Source organism: Galleria mellonella, unplaced genomic scaffold (genome assembly GCF_026898425.1).
Source record: "Galleria mellonella isolate WM207_F2 unplaced genomic scaffold, CSIRO_AGI_GalMel_v1 utg184, whole genome shotgun sequence".
NCBI classification, from domain to species: Eukaryota; Metazoa; Arthropoda; class Insecta; order Lepidoptera; family Pyralidae; genus Galleria; species Galleria mellonella.
Window position 1 is genome coordinate 10956110 of NW_026442025.1, and position 24852 is coordinate 10980961.

Sequence of the window (24852 nt, forward strand, 5' to 3'; positions counted from 1 at the left end):
TCGACCTCCATGTGGTTCTCCCTTAAAAACATCCTTGTATTTTTTTAATGGATAGTAATATAATGGTAACCGCTATTGGTATACGCTGGCGAGGCACCTGTGAGGGATGACAGGTGAAAATAAAAGCAAGTCAGTTGGCCCTTCGTGGAAGTCTATATAAAAAAAAATTAACCACGATGGTTTCCAGGGGCAATCGCATAGACGTCGACCTGACAGGGTATACTTCTAGCAATGGGATTGCTAACTTCCCCCCAACCATGCGTGGTTAGTTCTTGTTTCAACCGTGAAGCAGTTGTGTTTGTATGGCTGTGTTTCGGTTTGAAGGGTGGGATATGGCGTGAATTTACAGGGTACAGAGGAATAACACCTGAGTCCTCAGGAATGGCAATGCATGGGGGGTATCATGGGCGAAACAGTATACTCTGTTATATCCATGGTACTGCTCATGTCTATAGGCGACGGTTACCACTTTCCATCAGGTGGGCCGTCAGCTTGTTTGGCATTCTAAGTTGTATAAAAAAATTCAATTATGCGACTAATTAATATAAAAATGTGATTAAAAAAAGTATTTTGATCGGCAAAAAGTTAACCTCCCCGACGGGGAATTGAACCCCGGTCTCCCGCGTGACAGGCGGGGATACTGACCACTATACTATCGAGGATTTCAATTTGTTTGCGAATTTTTCATACTGCTTGTATTATCATGTTAAATATGATTAAATTATAAGACATTAATTGTCCATTGCTGAATATAGCCTCCCTCAGACTGCATTTGCCAGTAACTACCACGCTTGACAAGCAGTGATCATTTCAGACCTATACCCAAAGTGAAATAGAAATTGTTAGAGTCCTTTTAAGGGAGCGTTCTACCATCGAAATTGAATTATATTATTATTATAATAATACAATTTGTGTATATATTTTTTATATTGTATTTACCTTGTAAAAGTTTTTACCTGTACCTTTCCAGCACTAAATTACCCGCTAATTATTTTTATGAAATGAAATTAATTTATTTTGCTAGAATGCAGGTAATTTTAGATGATAAAGGTTTATATTTCCCGTGTACATTCTGCCTCTATGTCGGCGTGCAAATTTTTAATACATTACGTTTGCATTGCATTAACAATGCCAACAAAATTTTTTAACTAAATATTATATTTTTAACAAAAAACTATTATCGAAAATTCTACCGTAAAGCAGTTGTGTTTGTATGGCTGTGTTTCGGTTTGAAGGGTGAGATACGGCAATGAATTTACAGGGTACCGAGGAATAATACCCGAGGCCTCAGAAATGGCAACGCATGGAAGGTATCATGGGCGAAACAGTGTACTCTGTTATGTCCATGGTAAATGTAAATTGGACTCTCTTTTTTTATTGGATGAAAATGGAGTGGTAACCCCGCCTGCGCTAACGGGATACGCTGGCGGAGCACCAGTGAAGGGTAATAGATGAGAATGAAAACAGGCCAGTTAGCCCATCATGATGAATTCATCAGGAATTGACCATGATAGTTTCCAGGGAGAACCGCGAGGAGGTCGACCTGGTTGGGTATATTGCTAGCAATGGGATTCTCAGTCTCCATTACTAACAATCCCTTTCCCCCCTATAGACGACGGTTACCACTTTCCATCGGATGGGCCGTCAGATTGTTTGTCTAAATTGTATTAAAGCTGTATAAAAAAAATTATAGACGGCGCGTTTAGCTGTGAAGTTGGTATGGTAAATAGTATATTTTTTTGACATTCTTGCATTTTCGGTTTAGAAAATTCCTGTCTTAATATATTCTATGGCGTGAATATTTAAGTATCGTTGACGACTTAGATTTCACTTTGTATATATCATATACAAATATCACCAGTTAGCAGTCCACTGTTGCATAGTTGCCACGCTTAGTAGGCGGGTTGGCAACCGCGATTAGGCTTTAATGTTTTAAGAGGGACGTTGCTACCTATCCCTCAATCATTAAGTTCCCTAAGTCGACTCTTACGACAACCATGGAAAGAAATGGTGGTCCATTCTATGCCGGGACCACACGGCAGTATACTCTGTATAAATAAAACTTCATTTTGTTGCTTCTATACTTACTAAACAAATTAAAGGAAAATAATCTATAGACAGATATCTAAGGTAGATAAAATAAAACATTGTATTTCAAAGACTTTTTTATTTTTCTTCGAAATTACCTAATTCAATGGTCGATATGATTCCCATGAAGTACATACAACATTGTTACACAAAATAAATGCTCCGTTTTCCAACCACTATTCACAATTTGTAATAAAATATTTGCGATGCTTTTGTGTGACCAATTTTTCTAACAAAATTTCTATTTACACATTTTTTTTTAAATAACAGGGACTCTCTGGTCCACTAATGTGGTCAAGCGTTGACAGAAGAATTTTTCTTTAGAATCCAATACAGTAGCAGATGTTGATGTAAATATCTCAATTGACTTAACCCTTAAAAGCCTGATTTTTTTAATCAAATAAAAAAATATATAAGTGTACCCTTTACTGTATTTACTAATGAGGAAAAATAGTAAAAAAATCATAACGATATTTTTATATATTTATTAAAAAAAAACATTTGGTATCATATTTGATACTTTAGGCATTGCGGTAATCAAAATATTTAAATTTATTTAACAATGAAACAATGCAAACACCGGTATCAATTTTGAAACTTCAGGTATTTAAGGGTTAACACAGAAGCTTCTAGAAATTACAATTAATGACCAATCAACAACTCTTTAATATTTTATACGTTGGAAAACGGTCAAGACAAAGACTCGATTTTTCGTTAAACGAAACATTTCGTTGTTTGTTACACTAAAAAAATAAGTAAGAAATAAATAAGCTAAACAAATCAGTCGATACAATTTTGAATTGAATTTTGTTGGTTATAAATTATTATTGTAATACAAATGTTAGAGAGTACATTAGATATATGTATATTTCGTATAAACAAAAAAAAAGGACTTAAAAATTATCGTTACAATGTACAAAGGACTTTTGTAGAATCGTTATTGCGTACATTTGATGCAAACTTAATAAGAATTATCATTTTCTATTTATATATTAAAATATAATGCTTGCAGTCTTACATATTCATGTAAGAGAACGCAAAAACCGATTGCGTATTTAAAGATGTGTACAAAAAATAGCACCTTTAGTAAAATATTAAGTTTTACATAAACAATGCAATGTCCTAAAAAATGGTATTTTTGTTTTTCTAAACTAGGCTGAGACAATTGATTTTTTTACTTGGGAATTAAACAAAAAAAAAAACTCTTATTGGCAATTTTGAATAAGTTCATTATTTTACTAAATGTGTAAAATGTATCTATTGACCTGATCATATTGACCATTAACAAAGTTAATATCTATAAAAACGTGTATTCAAACATTTATACATAAAAATTTACTATTATACAATATAAGAAATGGTTCAGTTTAATAGTGCATCAGATATACGCAAGACTAATATGAACTGAACATTCTATTTATATCAAACTTATTATATCTTACGTTAGAAAACTACCTAACAACGATTACATATTTAGCTAAAATAACTATATCATATTACTGCTAACATTAAACCCCCAATATATAATTAAATAAATCTTATTGTGTATAAAACGAAATTATTTATAATACAGTCTTAATTTCCATTAGATATTAAATTTTTTTGCTATTGAATTCCAAAAATTTTATTTAAAAAGTTAAAATTTCAGTTTATATAATTTATTATCATTATACATACATAAATAGAATAGTTTATAAATATGAACTTAACTAATTTACTTGAATATCTAAATATTTCTCTAACCTAAATCCATTTGATTATTGAATTGATTGTATTAATGTATATCATTGTGTGTATGGTAGTTACGTTAACGAAACTAAATCAAATGTATGTATGTAAGTATATTTAACAAAATAATAATTATATATGGCAGTGGCTTAAAAATTAAACACAATTAAACATAATAAGCGTATTTGTCTCATCACAATGAGAATGAACAACCGAATAATTTAATATTATTATTTAAGACATTGTGATCAAAGTAAAAATAGATATTGCAAGCCTCCCCCCATCAGTATTGACTCCTAATTTATATACACGTAGATCACGTGACATTAGTAAATGTCGTATTTTTAGAATAGAGGTGGAAATATGAATAAATGACGACAAATACTGCTAGTCAATGTGTACGAGACGAACCTACCGAACTAGTCATTACAATAAAAATCCGCTAACTTGTTTAGAAAATATAGTTTCTGTTATATTATTCCTAAATAATTTTCTAATAGTGGGAGGTTTGCATTGTTATATATTAAATCTACAGCCGTTAAAGAAGCATACAAAACACAAAACAAGAACCCCAAATTTCTTATAGTTACTATATTAATAAAAATCCAGTGAATAATATAGTCAACACATTTGGCAGTTTGTTTCATATAATTTCATTTAGGGCCGACACTTTCCGACGTCACTGTATATGATTTTTATGTAAAAATACAAAGAACAAAATGACAGTAGTTGGAAAATAGTTTTTTTTAGTAACAACCAATATCAATAAAATTTCAACTTTAATGCCATACTATTATGGTTTCACATAAAAATCATACACGCGTCATGTTTTTAGGGCCTGTAGACCTGTAGAATATTATCTAACTAAAGTAAAACATTGTATTAGTTTAATTTTGAGACAATAATAAAGCTTTGTTTAAGTTAAAAATACATTACAAATACAGACTAATGTAACGTTTAGTATTTAATAAATATTAGGAGATACAATATAGACGTTAGACACCGTTTCGTCAATGAGCATTATTTTGTTAATACTATAAAAATACCTATAATTCTGTCCCCATGATTGGCCCTCACTTTGTGTACTTTAAAATAACATTACGAACTTTCCTCTCTAAGTATTTAATAACGGTGGCAGTTCAGTCGTAGTTAAGATATTTTATACGATTATTTTGATTAGAATATCACCTAAATTATATAAACACATCACACTTGTTTTTCAATTGTATCTAAATTGTGAGTTTTTTATTAAAATTTTTAATTATAAACATTAAATGACTCCACCATTGAAATTCTCATGTATTTCATTACAATTGTTTTTTTTTTTTATTTTACAACAAAAATTGTCAGTAACCCTAGCAAAATATTTGTTCTAAACCGTTTGTGTAATTGAAAATTAGCATATTTCATTTTTGTGTGTTAAAAATAGAAAACTACATATTCACTTTGATCTAACTTGAATCACTGATCTGAATTTTATTATGCTGATCAAAGTTTAATAAAATTCATAGAGAGATTCACAGATAAAATAATGCAATACATCTACTCGCAAATGTTTCTTTTAAAAGTCGAGTGTGCTATACAGACACTATGCTCATTTCATTTCTACACAAAATGCTACAGTAACTAGTTATCTGGGATAATTTTCTAATTTCCGTTACGGTTTACATAACTTTAAATTCTGTTATCGTTAAAATTATCAAGTGTTCACATTTGACAAATGGGATCAACTTACTAAATTCGTTTTAAATAAAACATGGTTTGTTATAATAGTCATTACATTACTAAAAAAGAAACGCTACAATTATTAGATAACTCGAATATTTTTTATAACTTTCGTTGCGGTTTACATTGCTTTAAATCCTGTTTCCGTTACAATTACAAAACGTGCTATGGATTAACCTTTTAAATTACATTTTATATTTAAAATAGTTTCAGTTAATTATGAAATTTGAGAAATATTCCCTACATTGCCAGCATGCAGTGATAGTATTCTTAACAAATATGCATAGTAAATAAACAAACTAAGATCAACAAACAACGCTGCATGCTATACTTTATACTATATGCCATGTCTAAACGTAAAACGGTTTAAACATTTAAAACTAAAATAAATTCAATGGCGGCACATGAATCACTATTATTTATCTCGCGCGCTCACATCTATATTACAAAATTGTGATAAAACGACGAATAGTTCATTTTTAAAAGTTTTTTTTTCCATGTCAACTTGGAATCAACTTCGCAAGTCACAAACACCTGTTTAATGACAAAAGCAAAGGTTACACGCTCAAAATTTATAGCAGTATTTGTACCACGCCCGATTTTTTGTATATGTTATATCTACAATGTTAATAATGTAATTTTTTAACGCAAAACTATATTTTGAAATTTGATATTCTTACATTTATTATCAAAATATATAAATTACTAACTGCATTCTGCGGCTTTGCCCACGTGAATTAAAAAAATATATTTTCGAGTACTAATCTGGGACGTTGTCCATCTGTGATCATTTCATTCAAATCCATTCAAGCGTTTAAGCTTAATCGAGAAACACACATCCAAATGTCTTCATAAACTTTTTCATTTAAAATATTAGCAGGAATAATTAATGTACGCGATCTTCTAAATAGAAATCCAATGAACATGTCTAGTAATGCGTCCCGGAAGGTCATATAATCATTCAGAACATGCCAAAAGCGTTGGACCACTGATGAACACAACAAGACAGAGAAATACATCCCGGGCGTATGAATACACTGTGCCATTAAACAAATCACGAGGAAATGATCTGAAGACCATCTAACTTACTCAAAGGTCATCTAAATGACATAAATGGCACAAAGGTCATCTAATGGTCTAAAGGTCATCTAAGTGTCGCAAAGGTCATCTAAGTAACGTAATTGGTGTAAGAAAAATTGAGCGTATAACTATCGCTTGATCATCACCTGTATATTTAGAATCACTGACCGACGCTAGAACAAAGTCCCAAACCTGGATGGGGTGGGCCGTTGTCATTCCTGCGGGCAACTCTGAACGAAAGAGGCCGGGAATAGGCCAGTCCGGCCCGTCCTCTGCAACGTGCCCTTGTACCAACCGTCGCCTCGCTTCTTCGACACTATCACGATATCGTCCACTTTCAATTCGAGTTCGTACTCCGAGTTCGGTGGGTAGGGGACGATACAGCGAAATCTGTAAACGAGGTTTATATAATAAATTTTAATAAAAAAAAAAAACCTACAAAAATAGCACTTAACGTCATCATATCAGCCGTCAACTGACCACTACTGAATATAGGCCTGCCCTATAAAGAAGAGATCTTGCCAATAGTTGCCACGTTAGGCAGGCGGGTTGGCAATTCTTGCCCATTTTATGCCAGGACCACACGACAATTGGTGTGGTAGGGGAAGGGATTAAAGCAGGTATGAATTGAAAGGGTTAGCGCAGGCGGCGTTGCCATTCCATTATCATCCATTAATCAAATTATTTGTACTTATCGCAAAAATATTACATAGAAGAACAATATGACAAAAAGAAACATTGTGTAAAAATATGATGATGAAATAAACTCGTGATCACCTCTCTTTCACCAGCTGGGAGTGGTGACGATCGCGGTCACGTTCGCGATCCCGCCGCGCGGCCGTCACGTCGAGAGATTGCGATTTGCGATGCTGCGACTGCCACGGGCCCTCGCTTCCGCTGCAACATGCAAGCACAGATTGATTACCATAATGTACGATGCAATGTTTGGCATATATGATACTATACTGTACTGTATTATACTGTACCGTACTTTAATATACTATACTGTACTGTACTGTAATGCACTGTACTGTACTATACTATACTATGAAGATACTATTGTAAACTGCAGGCAGTACCGTGCATGCAGTTTGTATTTCTGTAATGATGACAAGTTATTTTGTAGACAACTTCAATCAGTAATTAATGGTATACAGCCATATAGAAAACTAGTAATCTGATCCAACTTAGCATTGGTGGATAGAATTTACAAAAACATTACATAGCACATGTCCATTAGCTGATAATAGTTTATCATGCACAGGCTTTTAAAGACCACGTAATTTTAAATATAGTACATTTAAATAAATACACATAATGTTAACAAGAGATTTAAAAGAGTAACTGTTGAGTTTCTTGCGGGCTTCTTGTCTTTTTCTCAACAAATAACAATTCCCGAACCATGCAGTAAATAAAAAAAAAATGACGATTTAAAAGTGCTTGTAAAGAAGTCTATTTGAATAAATATGATTTAAATTTGAATAAGTAAAAAAAAATAGGTAAGTATAATCTGACGCATTAGATGTCAACCAATTTCACCTATAGGAGAGATTTTTTTTTTATACAACAAAAGTGTCAAACAAAGATACAGCTCATCTGATGATGAAATGTTTTTGTAGTCTATGGACCACTAAAAAATCAAAAGTGTGCGTGCGTAGGCGTTGCAGACCCTGAAGGAACCTTAACACGCACTTTTTAAAGAACCCCATAGTGTAGTTCGTAATAGACAAAAACATGTTATAATGGAAGCATCGTGCTTAAGAATCTCTTAAATATAATGGAAGCAGCGTGGCAAAGAATCTCTTAAATATAATGGAAGCAGCGTGCCAAAGAAACTCTTAAATATAATGGAAGAAGCGTGCCAAAGAATCTCTTAAATATAATGTAAGCAGCGTACCAAAGAATCTTTTATATAATGAAAGCAGTGTATCAAAGAATCTCTTATGTAATGGAAGCAGCGTGCTAAAGAATCTCTTAAATATAATGGAAGAAGCGTGCCAAAGAATCTCTTAAATATAATGGAAGCAGCGTGCCAAAGAAACTCTTAAATATAATGGAAGAAGCGTGCCAAAGAATCTCTTAAATATAATGTAAGCAGCGTACCAAAGAATCTCTTATATAATGAAAGCAGTGTATCAAAGAATCTCTTATGTAATGGAAGCAGCGTGCTAAAGAATCTCTTAAATATAATGGAAGAAGCGTGCCAAAGAATCTCTTAAATATAATGGAAGCAGCGTGCCAAAGAAACTCTTAAATATAATGGAAGAAGCGTGCCAAAGAATCTCTTAAATATAATGTAAGCAGCGTACCAAAGAATCTCTTATATAATGAAAGCAGTGTATCAAAGAATCTCTTATGTAATGGAAGCAGCGTGCTAAAGAATCTCTTAAATATAATGGAAGAAGCGTGCCAAAGAATCTCTTAAATATAATGTAAGAAGCGTACCAAAGAATCTCTTATATAATGGAAGCAGTGTACCAAAGAATCTCTTATGTAAGGGAAGCAGCATGCCAAAGAATCTCTTAAATATAATGGAATATAATGCCAAAGAATCGTACAGAATGACAAAAGCACAGGCGATTTAGACGTAATAATATAACAATGTTAAAAAACTACATAAAAACTTCGATATTCTTTAAGTCTATCTTGTCTTCGAAATTAATAAAACCCCTAAAAGTTAAAAAACGCAATTTTAGCGTGGAGCTGGTGGAATAAAAAAAAGGCTTGGAGTAGTAAGGGTTAAAATAATAGCGATTATATACCATATATTTATTTTAAAGACAGTTATTTAATTACCCCCTGTCATCTTGGAGTTTAATATGCTTGGCAAAATGTAAGCAATGTTATCATCAAAACGGCAATAGTCAACAAGCTTCTATGAAATTTACATGCATGAGATGAGTTATGAAAAATAAACTAGAGGTGTTAGGAATGAGGTCTTTGCTTTGGTTCTATCTGCCTACCCTCATAACAGCATGAAGATCATTACCAGGTATTCTCAGTATCAGTGGCGTAGCTACCGGAGGGTTAGACGAGACAGTGCTTTGGGGCCCCTAAGCTCAGGGGGCTCCTCGGACTCTGACTTAGGAACTATAAATTGAACTAGTGAATATTTCCACATTCTGAATATAAATTAGCCAGATACAGGGGAATTCCCAACAAGTCTCGAACATCTTTGTTTGAAACTTGCGGGGAACTCCCTGCATTCTTAGGCTGATTTATTTATTGCCCCAGGGCCTTTGGTTACCAAGCTAAGCCACTGATCAGTATTAAAATAATATTCAAAAGTATTTAGAATAATTACTTACCGGAGATTGCACGTGGAACGATCTTGTTTTGTGTTTTTGTTAAACGTTCTAGCAAGAACAGAGAAGGTGACAAGAGTGTGATTTGGGCCTCTACTAAGAATTAGCAGTAACAAAAGGTATGTGGTCTCAAAGTAGATGATGGAGGATGGCAGTAAACACCGACGGTTAGAACTATCGAAGGCTAAGAGGGTGGTGGATAGACTTGCTGTAAATTACGGAGGTGGACTCATAGAAAAATTCAGTGCTGCAGTTGGGCTCACCATGGGTATGAATGGTGAAAAGTGGAGTCGTGGGGATAGTGGGTGCAAGTTTAGCAAGTAAAAATAGTGAAGATGAAGGATATACTAACTGCAGGAACATAAGACCAGAGCCGTTCCTTCTAAGTGATCCATCCGATGAGTCTGTCTCACCATAGGTGATAAGAATAGAAGGCGGATTCATCATAGATGGTGGAAGAATGACTACCCGTAGTCATAGTTCAGAGGGAACAGTGGTTGTGAACCAGTAAGTAAGTACCGATGGCGCAGGCGGGGTTATCTTACCATCGTCAGCCATAAAAAAAAAACCGTAGCCATGGACGGTAAAGAATGTTGTCACTGTAGCTCCATTTGACCTCAGCGTGGGTATTAATGCTGGAAAGTGGAGTCATAGGATTAGTAGGTGGAGTTATGCAGGTAGAAATAGTGAAGGTGAAGGAGATACTAACTGTAGGTACATAGCAGAAAGGATGGACTCACTCCAGTTGGTAATAATGAAAGGTGGATTCGTCATAGGTGGTGGAAAAAATACTAATCGTAGCCGGGAGCGGTGGAGAATGTTGTTACTGTAGGTGGTACTGGTGAACTAATTACAGGTCGTTGGTGGTGGTGAGGGTGATATTCATGCGTGTGGTAATGTGACGGTGATGGTGGTAGTGATACGTGAACTCACCGCAGGTGGTGGTGGTGGTCGTGCAGGGCGGCGGGTATCGCGGGCCGCTCCTTGTGCCGTATGCGCTCGCTGGCCGGTAGTGCCCGCAGCAGCTGAGACGGGCACGAGCCCGACCTGCGCCACCACCAGCGGGTCACCATCGACAAGTCTACTCTTGTACTACTATTACTACACGCGCGAGGACTGCGCCCTCTGGTGTCTACGAGATCGCCTTCGGTGTGAACGAACACCTCTGTCATATACCGGACAACGGCTTTGCGTGTACTCAAGCAAATGATGATCATTATTAACCCACCGCCAACCGTGTGTTTTTTTTTGCAGACCGTCAACCGTCACGGACGATATTCTCCCAGACGATAATTTGACCTACTTAAAGGTAGGGAAAATTTCCAAAAAAAATTCAGGGAATATGTTCTAGATTTCTTTTTTCTGTTTCCATAGTTTTTGACTTGAATACTTTACCCGCCTTGGTGAAATAAAATTTTGTAATCTCTTCAAAAACCGTAATTTCTAAGATTTCACAAAAAAAAATCGATATCTTGGATATAAATTCGTATTAAGAAGAAATGTTTTGGAGATTTATTCTTCATATAAGCGCCTTTCATGACCTTGTCTGTGAGGTACGTGCGTGTCTAAGTTTTTTTTTTTTACAGAGGGGTTCGAGGCTCCGTCCTTTTTTTCTTACAAAGATATGCATCAGGTCCAAACTTGGCGCGGACGATATTGCCCTATACGGTTGGCGGACGGTTAAATTACTTAAATATATATTTTTAAAAATCAGAGGTTTACACTTAGATTGTAAGTTTAAATCATCAAACCGCAGTCAAGCGTTGTCCGACTATAAAGTTGACTTGTCGACAAACCATTTAGTACATTGACAAGTGAGCGACACACAAACGCAAACGTGGTGATGAGTGCTGTTAACCTTATGAGCGTTATATCAGGGAAATAAAACTAAATGAAAATGTGTACTATAACCTTTTGTGTACAAATAGATTCAAGACTTTATGTGAAACAGTTAATTAGTCATTAAATTTTTATTATAAAAACACGAGAGAATATACTAGATTCGAATAAACATTATTTTTCTAAACAATATCAATACATATAATAAAATCGTAACTGATCAGCTGTCTGTACATGGAGGATATATAAGAAAAACTATTTTAGAGGATTTTTATGAACGCAATAGAGTCCAAAACAATGATTTTTAAAATTTTTGTTTTTCTGTACATTTGTGCACGCTAATCTCAGAAACGGCTTGACCAATTTGAATTAAATTTTTGCGGTTTGTTTTATTTCAATCGAGTCGTAAATAAAAAAGTTATATCAATCTAAATAATCACATATAAAAATACTATAAAATAATCGATCAGTTGAATTGGCTGAAACTTTTTTTTTTTATTATATGTATTGATTTTCGAAAATTCTGTTTACTCGTGCGAAGCCGGGTCGGATCGCTAGTAAGATAATAAAAAATACTTATTGCCTGATATAACGCTTATGTAAACATGTTAAACACAAAAACACATGCGCATACCCACAGATGTAGTTGCAAACACATTATGGACATACAATTCACAAGACTTGTCGCATCCAAATCCAAAATCCACAAATGCTTGTTGTATAATAGTCTTAGTATCGGTATGAGCAATATGGATACCGATCCGATATCTATATATTGGGTTCCTTTAAATATTGATAGCGGAAAAATGGTAATTTACAGGATACAGAGGAATAACACCTGAGTTCTCAGGGATGGCAACGCATGGGGGGTATCATGGGCGAAACAGTATACTCTGTTATGTCCATGGTACTGCTCATGTCTATAGGCGACGGTTACCACTTTCCATCAGGTGGGCCGTCAGCTCGTTTGCCATTCTAGGTTGTATAAAAAAAAAATATCGGTCTGATATCTATTTCCGAATAGTTTAAAATTCTGTTATCCAATATTATGTTTGGGATAACAGACTTTTAACATATTCGTTATTGTACCAGTATATAGATATTGCAACCAAAATATATAGATATTGCTATATTTTGGTCCATCCCTATCTTATATTATATAAAAAAGTAACAATTTATTAACAATATTGTAAATAAAATATAACATAATTGCACATTAGGTTTCAGGAATGGCAGCGCATAAGGGCGTGAACGCATACCCACGGAGAAGGGATTGTTAGTAATGGGGATTAGCAATCTCATTGCTAACAATATACCCTGGAAACCAATTTCACGAAACGAATTTCACAAATTCATCACGATGGACCAACGGACCTGAGTTAGAGCGCGGGATCCCTACCCGATAGGGACCCTAGGCCTACACCGCCTAATGGACAATCCAGCCCTGGGTCCCATGAGGATCAGAATGTATTCTGTACTGTCTATGGTGCTGTTCATGTCTATAGGCGACAGTTACCATTTTCCATCAGGTGGCTGTCAGCATATTTGCCGTTCTCCCATAAAAAAATTCAGAAATCCTACCTGACATGTACAGGATGATGCTGGGCAGCTAGGTTCAGCATGAGCGATGTGCCCGGCCCGTCCTCGAAGACAGGATTGTCCATGCTGTAGCCAACTGGCGGCGGAGATTTACACTTTTTCATGGCTGCCAACCGCTTCATCAGACTAACACCGGTTGATATAGATGATTTTTCAGCTTTTGATTTCTCTTTTGACTGTAAAATAAAGAAGAACATTTACTTACTATTTACATCCAGACAAAATAGGCGCATTTAATACGGGAAACGGGCGACTCAATGGTCGAAGGATGGGCAGCAGCGTCCCTCTTAAAACATTACCAAAGCCTAACTGAGGTTGCCGATCTGCCTGCCAAGCGTGGCGACTACTGGCAAGGCTTCAAGTTCAACAGTGAACAGTTAACGGCTAAACTGATGATGATGATGATGAGGTGGGCCGTGCACACCCCAGAATTGTCTGGTACCCTCCCTAAGATCCGAGCAGAGCTTTAAACTATGCACAAAGACTCCTCTGGGAGTACGTGTAGAAAATTATCCTCAATAAGCTAATGCCAGCTGCTATTACTATTCATAGATATATTTCAGGAGGCGAGGGGGGAGGGGGGGAGGACTGTCTTCATTCCAAAATTGTATAATGTCCACCCATATCTATACACCGCCATTTACTCTCTGTTTAGCGTAACTGGTAAAGAATGCCATCAGGCATTAAGTCCGCCCTGTAGACATTTTCTAATGTGTGCAAAAGTATAAATAAATAAATAAATAAAATTAAACATAAAACGGTACCTTTTCAGATCTGGGTGTGCTTTGTTGTTGCTGTGACTGCGGACTCCATTGATACGTTAACGATTGCCCTGAAATGTAAATGTATTCAAAAATTATTTCAAAACTGTACTTAGTACCTTATTCTCAGTCATTCTCAGTTTTACGACTTGGAGAACAAACATTTAATTATCTGTAAAAGATACTATTGTAATATGACTAGAGAAATCAATATATATAATAAAATCGTAACTGGTCACCGTCTGTACATTGAAGATATATGAGAAAAACTATTATAAGGGGGCTTTACGAACGCTTAATGGGTTTTATTACCCAAAACAATGATTTGTAGAATTTTTGTCTGTTTGTCTGTACGTTTGTGCGTTTAACAGATTTGAATGCGGTTTTCAGTAGTACGTCGCAGTTTACTCCATTTAACACTTAGTATTTGTTTTATTTTAATCGGTTCATATATAAAAAACTTATATCAATCTAAAGAATCACATATAAAATGCTATAAAATAACCGATTAGTTGAATTGGCTGAAACTTTTATCATATGTATTGATTTTCGAAAATACTGTCAACTCGCGCGAAGCCGGGTCGGATCGCTAGTAAGACAATAAAAATGGAAAGAACATTCACAAATGGACATACAGTTTGACTTTAGCCACATATAGAAGCGAAACAATGCGATGGGTAAACATTTAACATGGAATTGTCTTGACAAATCACAATAATGATTTTTCCCAACTACGTCAACAATATCATCGAAAAATTAAATATGTCTTCATACAATTTCTACGTTATAATACAAAAGCATCCAATGAATGAAAACAATGCCCTTTAGTGTCCTATAAATGTCGAAAAATGTTTGTTACTCCTTGACGCGTTGATGGCTGAACCAAATGTCATGAGATTTGGCATGTATGTAGTACTTCTAATAGAGGATATAGGATATTGTTATCCTGATCACGCGCATATAATTACGAATACAACTACTTAAAATTTATAAAAAAAAATAACAAAATTCAATGGATAAAGACTGCGTTCTCGGAAAGAGGGTCTAAACCGAAATAGATGAAATCTATGTCAAAAATGAACGTAATATTGTATATTTAGATTATTAATTTGATGCAGTAAAATCATTGTTTTTTCAATTTTGGACATTCAAAAGTTGTATGAAAGAAAATATCCAACTCAATGATTTTATTGAAAAATCAACTGATCAAATCATGATTGATTTTAATGTCATATACATATATATGATGCCGTTACTGATTTCAGCAGGTAAAAAAAAATCAGAAAAAAAATGCACCCAGATTGCCTGCTCTCAGTTAGTCGCAGCTAGGACTTGTTAGATGGCAACCCTCACTTGTGGCCATTTTTAAAAACTTATATGTTCCCAAAACCACCAAAGTCGTTAAAGTTACAATTAGAATAAATATAGAAATATTTCCATTTATTCCAAAAAAGAAAAGCAAAGGGACCGGTGCCCGTACAGCCAATGTAGCAATATTATTTTGTGAAATAACAACTCGAACAGTCGTTCTACTGCACTGAATTAAAAGTAGACTTAAAAATAAAGCGCGTGACTGACCGAGCGCTAGCGGGCTGGCGGCGCGGGGCGGCGCGGCAGGCGGGGGGCCGCCCGGCGACTGCTTGCTTCCCGCGGGGCCTACTCCGCTCTGGACACACAATGCAACCAGTTTTTTTTTAATAATTCGTAATGACAAACAAGCTGACGGCCGACTACATGCAAAGCGGTAACCGTCGCCTATAGACCATAACTGCACCATAGATATCATAGAATACGCCATTCTGTGGACTAAGGTGTTTTACTTTCGTATCTAGTAAATACCACTGTTATATATTTTTTTTTTATACAACTTAGAATGGCAAACAAGCTGACGGCCCACCTGATGGAAAGTGGTAACCGTCGCCTATAGACACGAGCAGTACCATGGACATAACAGAGTATACTGTTTCGCCCATGATACCCCTCATGCGTTGCCATTCCTGAGGATTCAGGTGTTATTCCTCTGTACCCTGTAAATTCACTGCCATATCCCACCCTTCAAACCGAAACACAGCTATGCAAACACAACTGCTTCACGATAGAAAAACGAATGGGACAGAGGTAGCCAAGCACTCGACTTTTGTACAAAGTCTCCCTCTGGTAAATTATATAATTACCACGCGTATATTACCTTCATTGTTCGTCTCATTCTTCATTCGTCTATGACGATTTCTATTCTCTTTCCAATTTCGTCACTTTTTTAATTTCATTTGTAAAGAAAATGTGTCCTAATTAAATAAAGTAAGACGCTGGTACATTGTGGTCAATATATTAGAAACATACTCGTATTATAGGAGAAATAGTTACTTATTTATTTATCCACATTTTTTAAGTATTCTTTAAACTCGTTTTATCGTACGACTTTTTGGAAAACTATTTTTCGTTTCGGCTCGCAATAACTGACCTTTAGAAATTAAGTTACAAGAATTCCGGGACTTTAAACAATACTGTACCCCCTTATACATAACAGCTAAAGCGTTCTACAAACCTATTTTAAGTACTAAGGGGAGAAGGCATTGTTAATAATGAGGATTAGTAATTTATTGCTTGCCATATCCCTGTCAGGTCGACCACTTCGTGGTTCCCCCTGGAAACCATCGTGATTGATTTATTGTTAGATTCGTCACGGTGGACTAACTGACCTGCTTTCATCATCACCTATCATCCCTCATTGGTGCCCCGCCGGTCTATACCTATTTATTCATAAAAACTAAAACCTATTACAAATCTATTTTAGCTATCAATAGCTAAAAAAAGTTCAAACTCTTTTGTTACTTTCTTTCAAATTGGGAATGTAGCATATAAGAAAGAGACAGTACAATAGCTTAATGAAGTTTTTATAACAGTTTGAATATGAAAATAAATTTGTTTGTTTATTTTATAGCAGCCTTTCCCAAAGTGGGCGATAACGGCCCCTTGTGGGCGCTACAGGCCTAAAGGGGGGAGGGGGGTGGTGGTCAGAGACCCAGAAAAGAAAATGGTAGCGTTGTGTAGAGGCTCGTTTAGAATTAATGTTTAATCTTCGCTAATATTGCTCACAATAATTGATTAATTTATTTTGAAGTAATAGTGGTTTTTAAGTAGGTTTTTCACCTATCAATGGGGGCGCTAAAATAATTTATTCTCAAACTGGACAGTAGACAAAATAAGTTTAGGAACCCCTGCCTTATAGCATCTAACGGCTTAACCGATCACTATTAAATTTGGTATAAATACACTATAAATGATGGAGAAGGAATTAGATTATGTTTTATCGCGGTCAGTAAACATATCTTGATTACGCAGATAAAGTCTCGTGTAAAAGTTAGTATGATATAAAATATACGAAGGAATTTAATTCTAATGACTTATTTTATATAGTTTAAGATCTAATGATAAATGTGTTATAATAAAGCGATGAAGGACAAACGAACGGTACCAATGGAAAACGAGATGCGAACGTGACGAACAATGAATGGTGAAAGAGATCGTGTTTTGTATTGTCACACACTGCGTTTATATTAGAGATGAAACGGATATCCGGTAACTATCCGGTGTCGGGGGGAAAGGGATTGTTAGTAATGGAGACTGAGAATCCTATTGCTTGCAATATACCCAACCAGGTCGACCTCCTCGCGGTTCTCCCTGGAAACTATCATGGTTAATTCCTGATGAATTCATCATGCTGGGCTAACTGGTCTGTTTTCATTCTAATCTATCACCCTTCACTGGTGCTCCGCCAACGTATCGCGTTAGCGCAGGCGGGGTTACCATACCATTTTCACTAATCAAAAAAAAAACTATCCGGTGTCTGGCTTATCCGGCGGCCTTAATACTATCCGGCCGTATACCGGATAACTACTATTCGGCCGGATATCCGACTATTCGGCCACATGGTTGACCGAGTATCCGGTATCCGGCCAAACTGCTATCCGTTTCATCTCTAGTTTATATGTACTCCAAGTTATGTACACACACACACACACAAAATACACATGAATTTTTATAAGTGCATTGATTTGCCTGTATGTTACGAGATTCATACATATGTTATTCACTTATTTTTTTTTCTATGTAAAAGGGCGACAAACGAGCGTACGGTTCGCCTGATGGTAAGTGACCACCAATGGGCACTGATGACACCAGGGACGCCGCCAATGCGTTGCCTTTTAGAAACTTATAAATTCTTTTCTTGAATGTCGTATTTATTAGGAATTATTAATTAATTAACAGCCGTGTGGTCCCGGCATAGAATAGGCCACCACAACTTTTCCCGTGAATGTCGTAGGAGGCGAGTAAGGGAAGGCGAGGGATAGGCAGCAGCGTCCCAAAGCTACATCTCCAAAGCTACATCGGTTGCCAATCCCACGCAACTACTAGCAAAACCCACCAAGGGGAGGGTTATGTTTATTCTACAGTACAGTTTTATTAATTTTACATGAATCTCATAAAACTTACAGCAAAGCCATATTTTTATTTAATTTACTTTTGTAAGTTTCTCTTTCATCTTCTGACACTTTAATGGCTATTGAAGCAAATTTAATGATTATTCAGTTATGAAATTTGACATACAGGTCATATGTTCCTTTTTTTATTTATATACAATTTAGAATGGCAAACATGCTGACGGCCCACCTGATGGAAAGTGGTAACTGTCGCCTATAGACATGAGCAGTACCATGGACATAACAGAGTATACTGTTTCGCCTACTGATACCCCCCATGCATTGCCATTCCTGAGGACACAGGTGTTATTCCTCTGTACCCAATAAACTCACGCCATATCCCACCCTTCAAACCGAAACACAGCCATGCAAACACAACTGCTTCACGGTTGAAACACGAATAGGATAGAGGTACCCAAGCAATCGACTTTTGTACAAAGTCTCCCTCTGGTAATATTACTTATTATATGTACTTGTACATTATGAAAAAATACATAATGTTCTGATCAATTAATATATCGCAATAATGCGGACAAAGTCGATAACAAAAACTAGCATTGTATAAAACACCATTTAATATCGACAAACAACCAACGGTAAGTTCCCCATATACTTGAAAACACTGACCTTATCGTGCTTGGAGCGGGCGGGGTTCGAGGCAGCGGCGGAAGCGGGAGCGACAGCGGGCGCGGGCGCGGGCGTGGTCGCGACAGCGGGCGCGGGCGCGGGCGCGGCGGCGGGCGCGGGCGGCGGCGCGGGCGCCACGTAGTTGCCGGGGAAGACGCCGGCGCGCTGCGACCTCTCCGACATGCCCTTGTACCAGCCGTCGCGGCACCGCTCCGTCACCATGTACACCGCTGGACCAGACCAGTGGTCATTAATAGGTATAAATATATATAGGTTAGGAGTGCTCAATAGGGTGAAACGGTATTTCATGCCAGAACACCGCCTGAAATCATATAAAGCCCAAATCAGGCCGCATATGGAATACTGTTCTCACCTATGGGCAGGAGCGCCACAGTACCAACTCCTTCCGTTAGACCGCGTTCAAAGTCGGAATAAGCTCGAATTATTGATAGTCAACGCCTTACTGTCCGACTGACCCACTGAAACTGCGCAGAGATGTTGCATCTCTGTGCATCTTCTACCGAATTTATCATGTGGAGTGTTCTGAGGAATTGTTCAGAGTGATACCTGCTGCTGATTTTCACCACCGTACAACCCGCTACAAACTAAAGTTTCATCCCAATCATCTGGACGAGTGGCGGTCTTCCACCATGTGTTTTTCAAGGCACTTTATATATGCAAATCTTTCTGTTCAAAATTTGCAATATATTATATATAATACAAAACAAATTAAATTCAAATAGTCTTTATTCAAATACGCTTGTTTACAAACACTTTTAAATCTTATTTTTTAATCTACTGCAAGGTTCGGAATATGTGTGTCTGTGTGTGTAATATGCGTATGTATATCTTATTTTGTATTTTTGTATTATTCTGTGATTAATTGAAAATCGGTGCTATATATATTTCTTAAACATTTCTTGAAAGTATTTCTATATTTAAACTTTCTGACCATAAAAGGACAACAATACAGATGCGTAATAACAAGTTTACTTCAAATATGATAACCTATTATCGCCAGACAGACTGTATGTTATTTCCCATCGTCCCCCTTAGATAAGTGGCAAGCGAATCTATCGATGGAATCGTTATCGAAAGTGAGCCCATGATTTAGAATGTGAGACGACGTTGCTATCTCATTCTTTCTCATACACTCGCTAGCGATGTCGATTCCATGGATCAATTTACTAGCCACTTGTCTAAAAAGACATGTTAGTATAAAAAAAAAACCTTAGATTATATAGATAGAGTATCGAGCCTCAAAACGCGTCAACTTTTTATCAGCTAATTGTCAAATTAGCTGACTTTTTTAAAAAAATAATGTTCTATATATTTACGCTCACAATATATTTTGAAGTATCAATATTTAATTATTTCATTAATAAAATTATTTTTTGCGCATTGAAGAGATGCATAAATTAAAAGAATTGAGAAGACCAAATAAATATAGAAGTTATAAAGGAATCACTCGTAACTATTTATATCACATAAAATTGTATGAAAAAATTGACAAGCTTTTTTCAGAGTATTTGTATGGAGGCACTATATAATCTAAGAAAAAAAATATATTAGAATTGAACTAACCTCCTTTCTTCAACTCGAGTTCGTCCGGCTTTTGTGGCTTGTAAGGGTATAGAGCGATGTATGGAGATGGCAGCGGTCGCTCGTCACTACGCGAGCGGCGCCGACGTCGCTCTCGCTCTCTCTCGGGCCTGTCCCGCTCTCTCTCGGATCTGTCTCGCTCTCTCTCGGACCTATCTCGCTCTCTGTCGGTTCTATCACGCTCTCGCTCTGGCCTGGCTCGTTCTCTCTCCGGTGCGTGGTCCAATAAACTAGTAGCTAGGATTTCAGCTGAGTGTCTGTTAACAAATATCAGTCATGATAATATAAATAGGCCAAAAAAGAATACAAACAAATACATTATCATTAGGACACTTAATAACTAAGAGCCTAATAATAACAATATTTTATTCTGTTTCGATACATATAGCAAGATTCAAGTATACACATAGATCTTACAAAATGTGATGGCTTAACAACTAGAGTATATTAAATCTTAAGATCAGACCAGAAAAATATAAAAAATGTACACTAATTATTCTGTAAAACAAACAACTGACAATAGCCACCTAGCATAGTTAGTTTTTTTACATCAAAATAGACAGTACAAAATGAAATGAAATGTATCTACTTTGTAACACCAACGCCAAGTAACGTGAGGGTAGGTTTAGGCAACGAAAATGTTTTATGATTATGAATATATTTCATGTTCATCGTACCTATTCATAAAGATTCTGTTTTATATAATGTAAAGGTAATAATAGTATTTTTAATTATATTTTCTTAATCTACAAAATATATGGATTAATTTTTAATACTTTAGTAATCAAAGCACCTGACAAGAAATTATTAATGCTTTGGATGTAAAAATGTGCATAATATTAAAATGCAACAAGGACTGGTTGTAACAACTTTATAAATAAAGTCAAGTATTATGGAACATCATAATGGATAGACCTATTTAATTATTATTATTTTCAGCCGTTAACATAAGCCTCCTCCATAGACTGGCAAAAGGAACAGTCCCGAGCCACCTGCATCCACTGACTCCCTGCAATGCATTTGAGGTTGTCACTACATCTAATGGGGGTCATCCTACACTATATTTGCCCGTAAGAGGTCACCATTCAAGAACCTTCTATTTTTATTATTATTATAAATAAAAATAATTAACAAGAATATCTACTAACCGGTTTTGCGTGTGATTTCCCTGTAAATGTGAGGACGGTGTCAGACTGTGTCTCTTATCTCTATTGTGATGATGATCCCTGTGACTTCTAGACACCATGTAACTCCCGTCCTTTCCGTGTGAGGGTGATAACGCCGCCTGGAGACCCAACCCAAAAGTCAACAACGAATCCGGACCGCTCGATCGCAAGACGTTTTTAGAGGACGACGGGGTCTCAAGTCTCGTAGGTTCATTATTGACCGCAGTCTCCTGGCTGTCGCTTTGGTTTTGGGAGGAGCCACTCGCGACAGACACATTCAATTTCGGACTCTCTGACGGTAGGGTAACGTTTAGTGATGTGTTAGTAGCTGTGGAGCTCTCGTTCAAGCTGAGCACTCCCATGGAAGTGTTTAAAGATTCCTGCTCGTTGGTTTCCTCTTGACTGGAAGCAACTACAGTGGGGTTCCTCTCGGTGTTGTCGGGTGAACTAGGCAGGCTTGGTTCGGCGCTCTCGCACGAACTAGTGTTGGGTGTTGTGGTGGAACTGACCCCGACGGACGGCGTGTTCATACTAGAACTCGAGTCCGAACTGAGGTTGTTCGCATTGAAGTTAGCCACTGACACCGGAAAGTGTTCGTGGGTCCGGACATTTTGGTATGTCGTCTCCATTTTATGCACGGGGGTGGAGTTATAACTGTCGTATTTGACTCTTAACCTGTCGTAATTCTCTGGTATCCGCGACACGCTTTGTAAGCCCATCGTGCCTTGATTTTTTATATGCATATTGTTAAAGTGGATTAAGTCCAGTGAGTGCTTGGTTTGGGTGGGCTCCACTATATTCCTTGGTACCGCAGTAGTCGTGACCAGGCCACCATGCGAGACAGTAACGTGTTGGTTCATAGGCTGAGGGATCAGGATTTGTGATTGTGGTATGGGCTGACCAAAGTTAGGGTGGGACTGACTCATGGTCGCCATATTCTGATAATTTCCCTGTCCAGTTAACGGGGTAGACATTGACATTTGTTGATAGCGATGAGAGTGCTGTAACAAAATAAAAGGGCGTTTTAATATTTTTTTTATTATTGCAATAAGATACAGTTACGTTAAAGACATTCGGGAACTCCAAATAACGTACATTAGTTCAATCACTTGATCAAATAAAAAGTAAGAACAGAACAGGCATTTTCTAAATTTAATTATAAAATAAATTTCATTTAAATAGGCTTACATAAAATTTTAAATTGTCATGTTTTTATGATTTTTACTGTAGTTTCAAATAAATAAAAATGTGTCTCTTAAAAAAAAATACTACAATTCAAAGAGCTGGCAAACAAGTATACGGTCCACCTGATGGTAAGCGGATACCATATTACCCTATGAACGCCTGCAATAGCAGAGGTATTACGCGCGCGTTGCTGACCTGCTGAAGAAACCTTTTTACCTCCCTTTTGAAGAACCCCATGCTGTAAGCTCTTGTAGTCTCAAGATTAGATTAAAAAGAAAATATACCTGCGCGTGATGCCGATGGTCCGAGTGACCAGCTCTCGCGTGTTCTGGCAGCGGTGGTACGGGACGGTTTAATGGTGTGCTGCAATACAATATTTTTAATTTTTATTAACATTTCCACGTAAAAATACTGCAAATATAAACAAATATAGATAAAAATCTTTGTATGTGTAAAACGGCAGGGCAGTTATTGGATATGTGACTCAAGAGCTTCATATCACAAGAGTTAGCAAGTAATGGATGTTGCTTTCAGTATTACAAGCTTCAGGACTACTACAGTACTACTTCACTACTACTACTACTATCCATTTCCCCCTAAGACTCTAGTTGCAAAGGGTGTAACTGTTAAACCTTAAAATCATTCAACTAAATTTCTATTGTAGGTAGTATATTCATTTATTTTAACATCCATTGTATAAGTAGGTAGGTATTAGATTTAATTATAGTATATGTATTTATGTAATATTTTATTTAACTGTATATTTGTTTACGTACTCTAAATATTAATAGTTAGTTCAGCTACCGGCTAACAACATGTTTTCTAAATGCATTGGGTTGACTGGAAGAGATCTCTGTCAGAGATAAGGCCACCCTTGCTCACAATACACCTATCCCCCGATTTACACGGCACTTGTTTTACACGTTGCCGCTTTTACACGGTTTTCCAAATAAGTTTTTTTTTGTTTCTATCGCACTCTACTAAATGCTACTGTGTTTGAACACGTGCGCTGTGTACACATCTCACGGGGAATCCCGAGCTTATGTGCTGACTTGCTGCACATGCACACTGTATCTGTATTTCTTCGCATAAAATTAAAGTTATCTACGGAAAATTGTATTTGAGTGAAAGTTTCACAGTGTCAGAAAGATTTAATTTTTTAGTTTAATGTATTGTAATTAAATAAAAAAACAGTGTTTCCGTAATATATTACATATTTTAACCTGTCAATGCATTTTATTTTTATTTCTGTGTACACCTAAAAATATTGAAAAAAATCACAACTGTTAAATAGCAAAATTATGCATTTTCTGCAAGCTTTTCGATTTACACGGTTTTCACTTGAAAATTTTGAATTTTCGATTTACACGTTTTTCTCAGGAACGTATCTACCGTGTAAATCGGGGGATAGGTGTATTTATAAATGCATTAACAATGTAATTCACAAGTGCAATAAAGAATATATAGGTTTGCAAAGTACAGGTATGGAGTTAAAGGCATGGGATGGGATGGACGTTAAATATTACAAGTAGAGCAACATAGAGCAATATCTAATCTATATATTTTAATAATATCTATATACTGGTCCATTAACGAATATCTAAAAAGTTATCTAAAAAATAATATTGAATAGCATACTTTTAACACATTCGAAAATAGATATCTG

The 24852-nt window shown here is 36.3% G+C and overlaps 1 protein-coding gene and 1 non-coding gene across 3 annotated transcripts in view; both read right to left on the reverse strand.

Moving 5' to 3' along the window:
- Positions 1 to 590: 590 nt before the first annotated feature.
- Positions 591 to 662, reverse strand: Trnad-guc (transfer RNA aspartic acid (anticodon GUC)). The gene has a single exon. It is a non-coding gene; the product is annotated as a tRNA-Asp (tRNA).
- A 1485-nt stretch (positions 663 to 2147) lies between these two features.
- The window catches only part of LOC113509476 (E3 ubiquitin-protein ligase SH3RF3), a 59121-nt gene continuing 36416 nt past the window's right edge, over positions 2148 to 24852 (reverse strand). Inside the window, exons 8-17 of one of the 2 annotated variants that reach the window (XM_031909107.2) lie at positions 23471 to 23549; positions 21984 to 23002; positions 20818 to 21092; positions 19234 to 19463; positions 15704 to 15791; positions 14129 to 14196; positions 13347 to 13540; positions 10860 to 10973; positions 7399 to 7518; positions 2148 to 7011 (exon numbers count right to left, since the gene is read on the reverse strand). In XM_031909107.2, the coding sequence (XP_031764967.2) occupies positions 6834 to 7011; positions 7399 to 7518; positions 10860 to 10973; positions 13347 to 13540; positions 14129 to 14196; positions 15704 to 15791; positions 19234 to 19463; positions 20818 to 21092; positions 21984 to 23002; positions 23471 to 23549 (2365 nt within the window). In that variant the 3' untranslated portion in view covers positions 2148 to 6833. The remainder of the gene's footprint in view (positions 7012 to 7398; positions 7519 to 10859; positions 10974 to 13346; positions 13541 to 14128; positions 14197 to 15703; positions 15792 to 19233; positions 19464 to 20817; positions 21093 to 21983; positions 23003 to 23470; positions 23550 to 24852) is intronic. The other variant, XM_031909108.2, reaches the window with a different exon arrangement.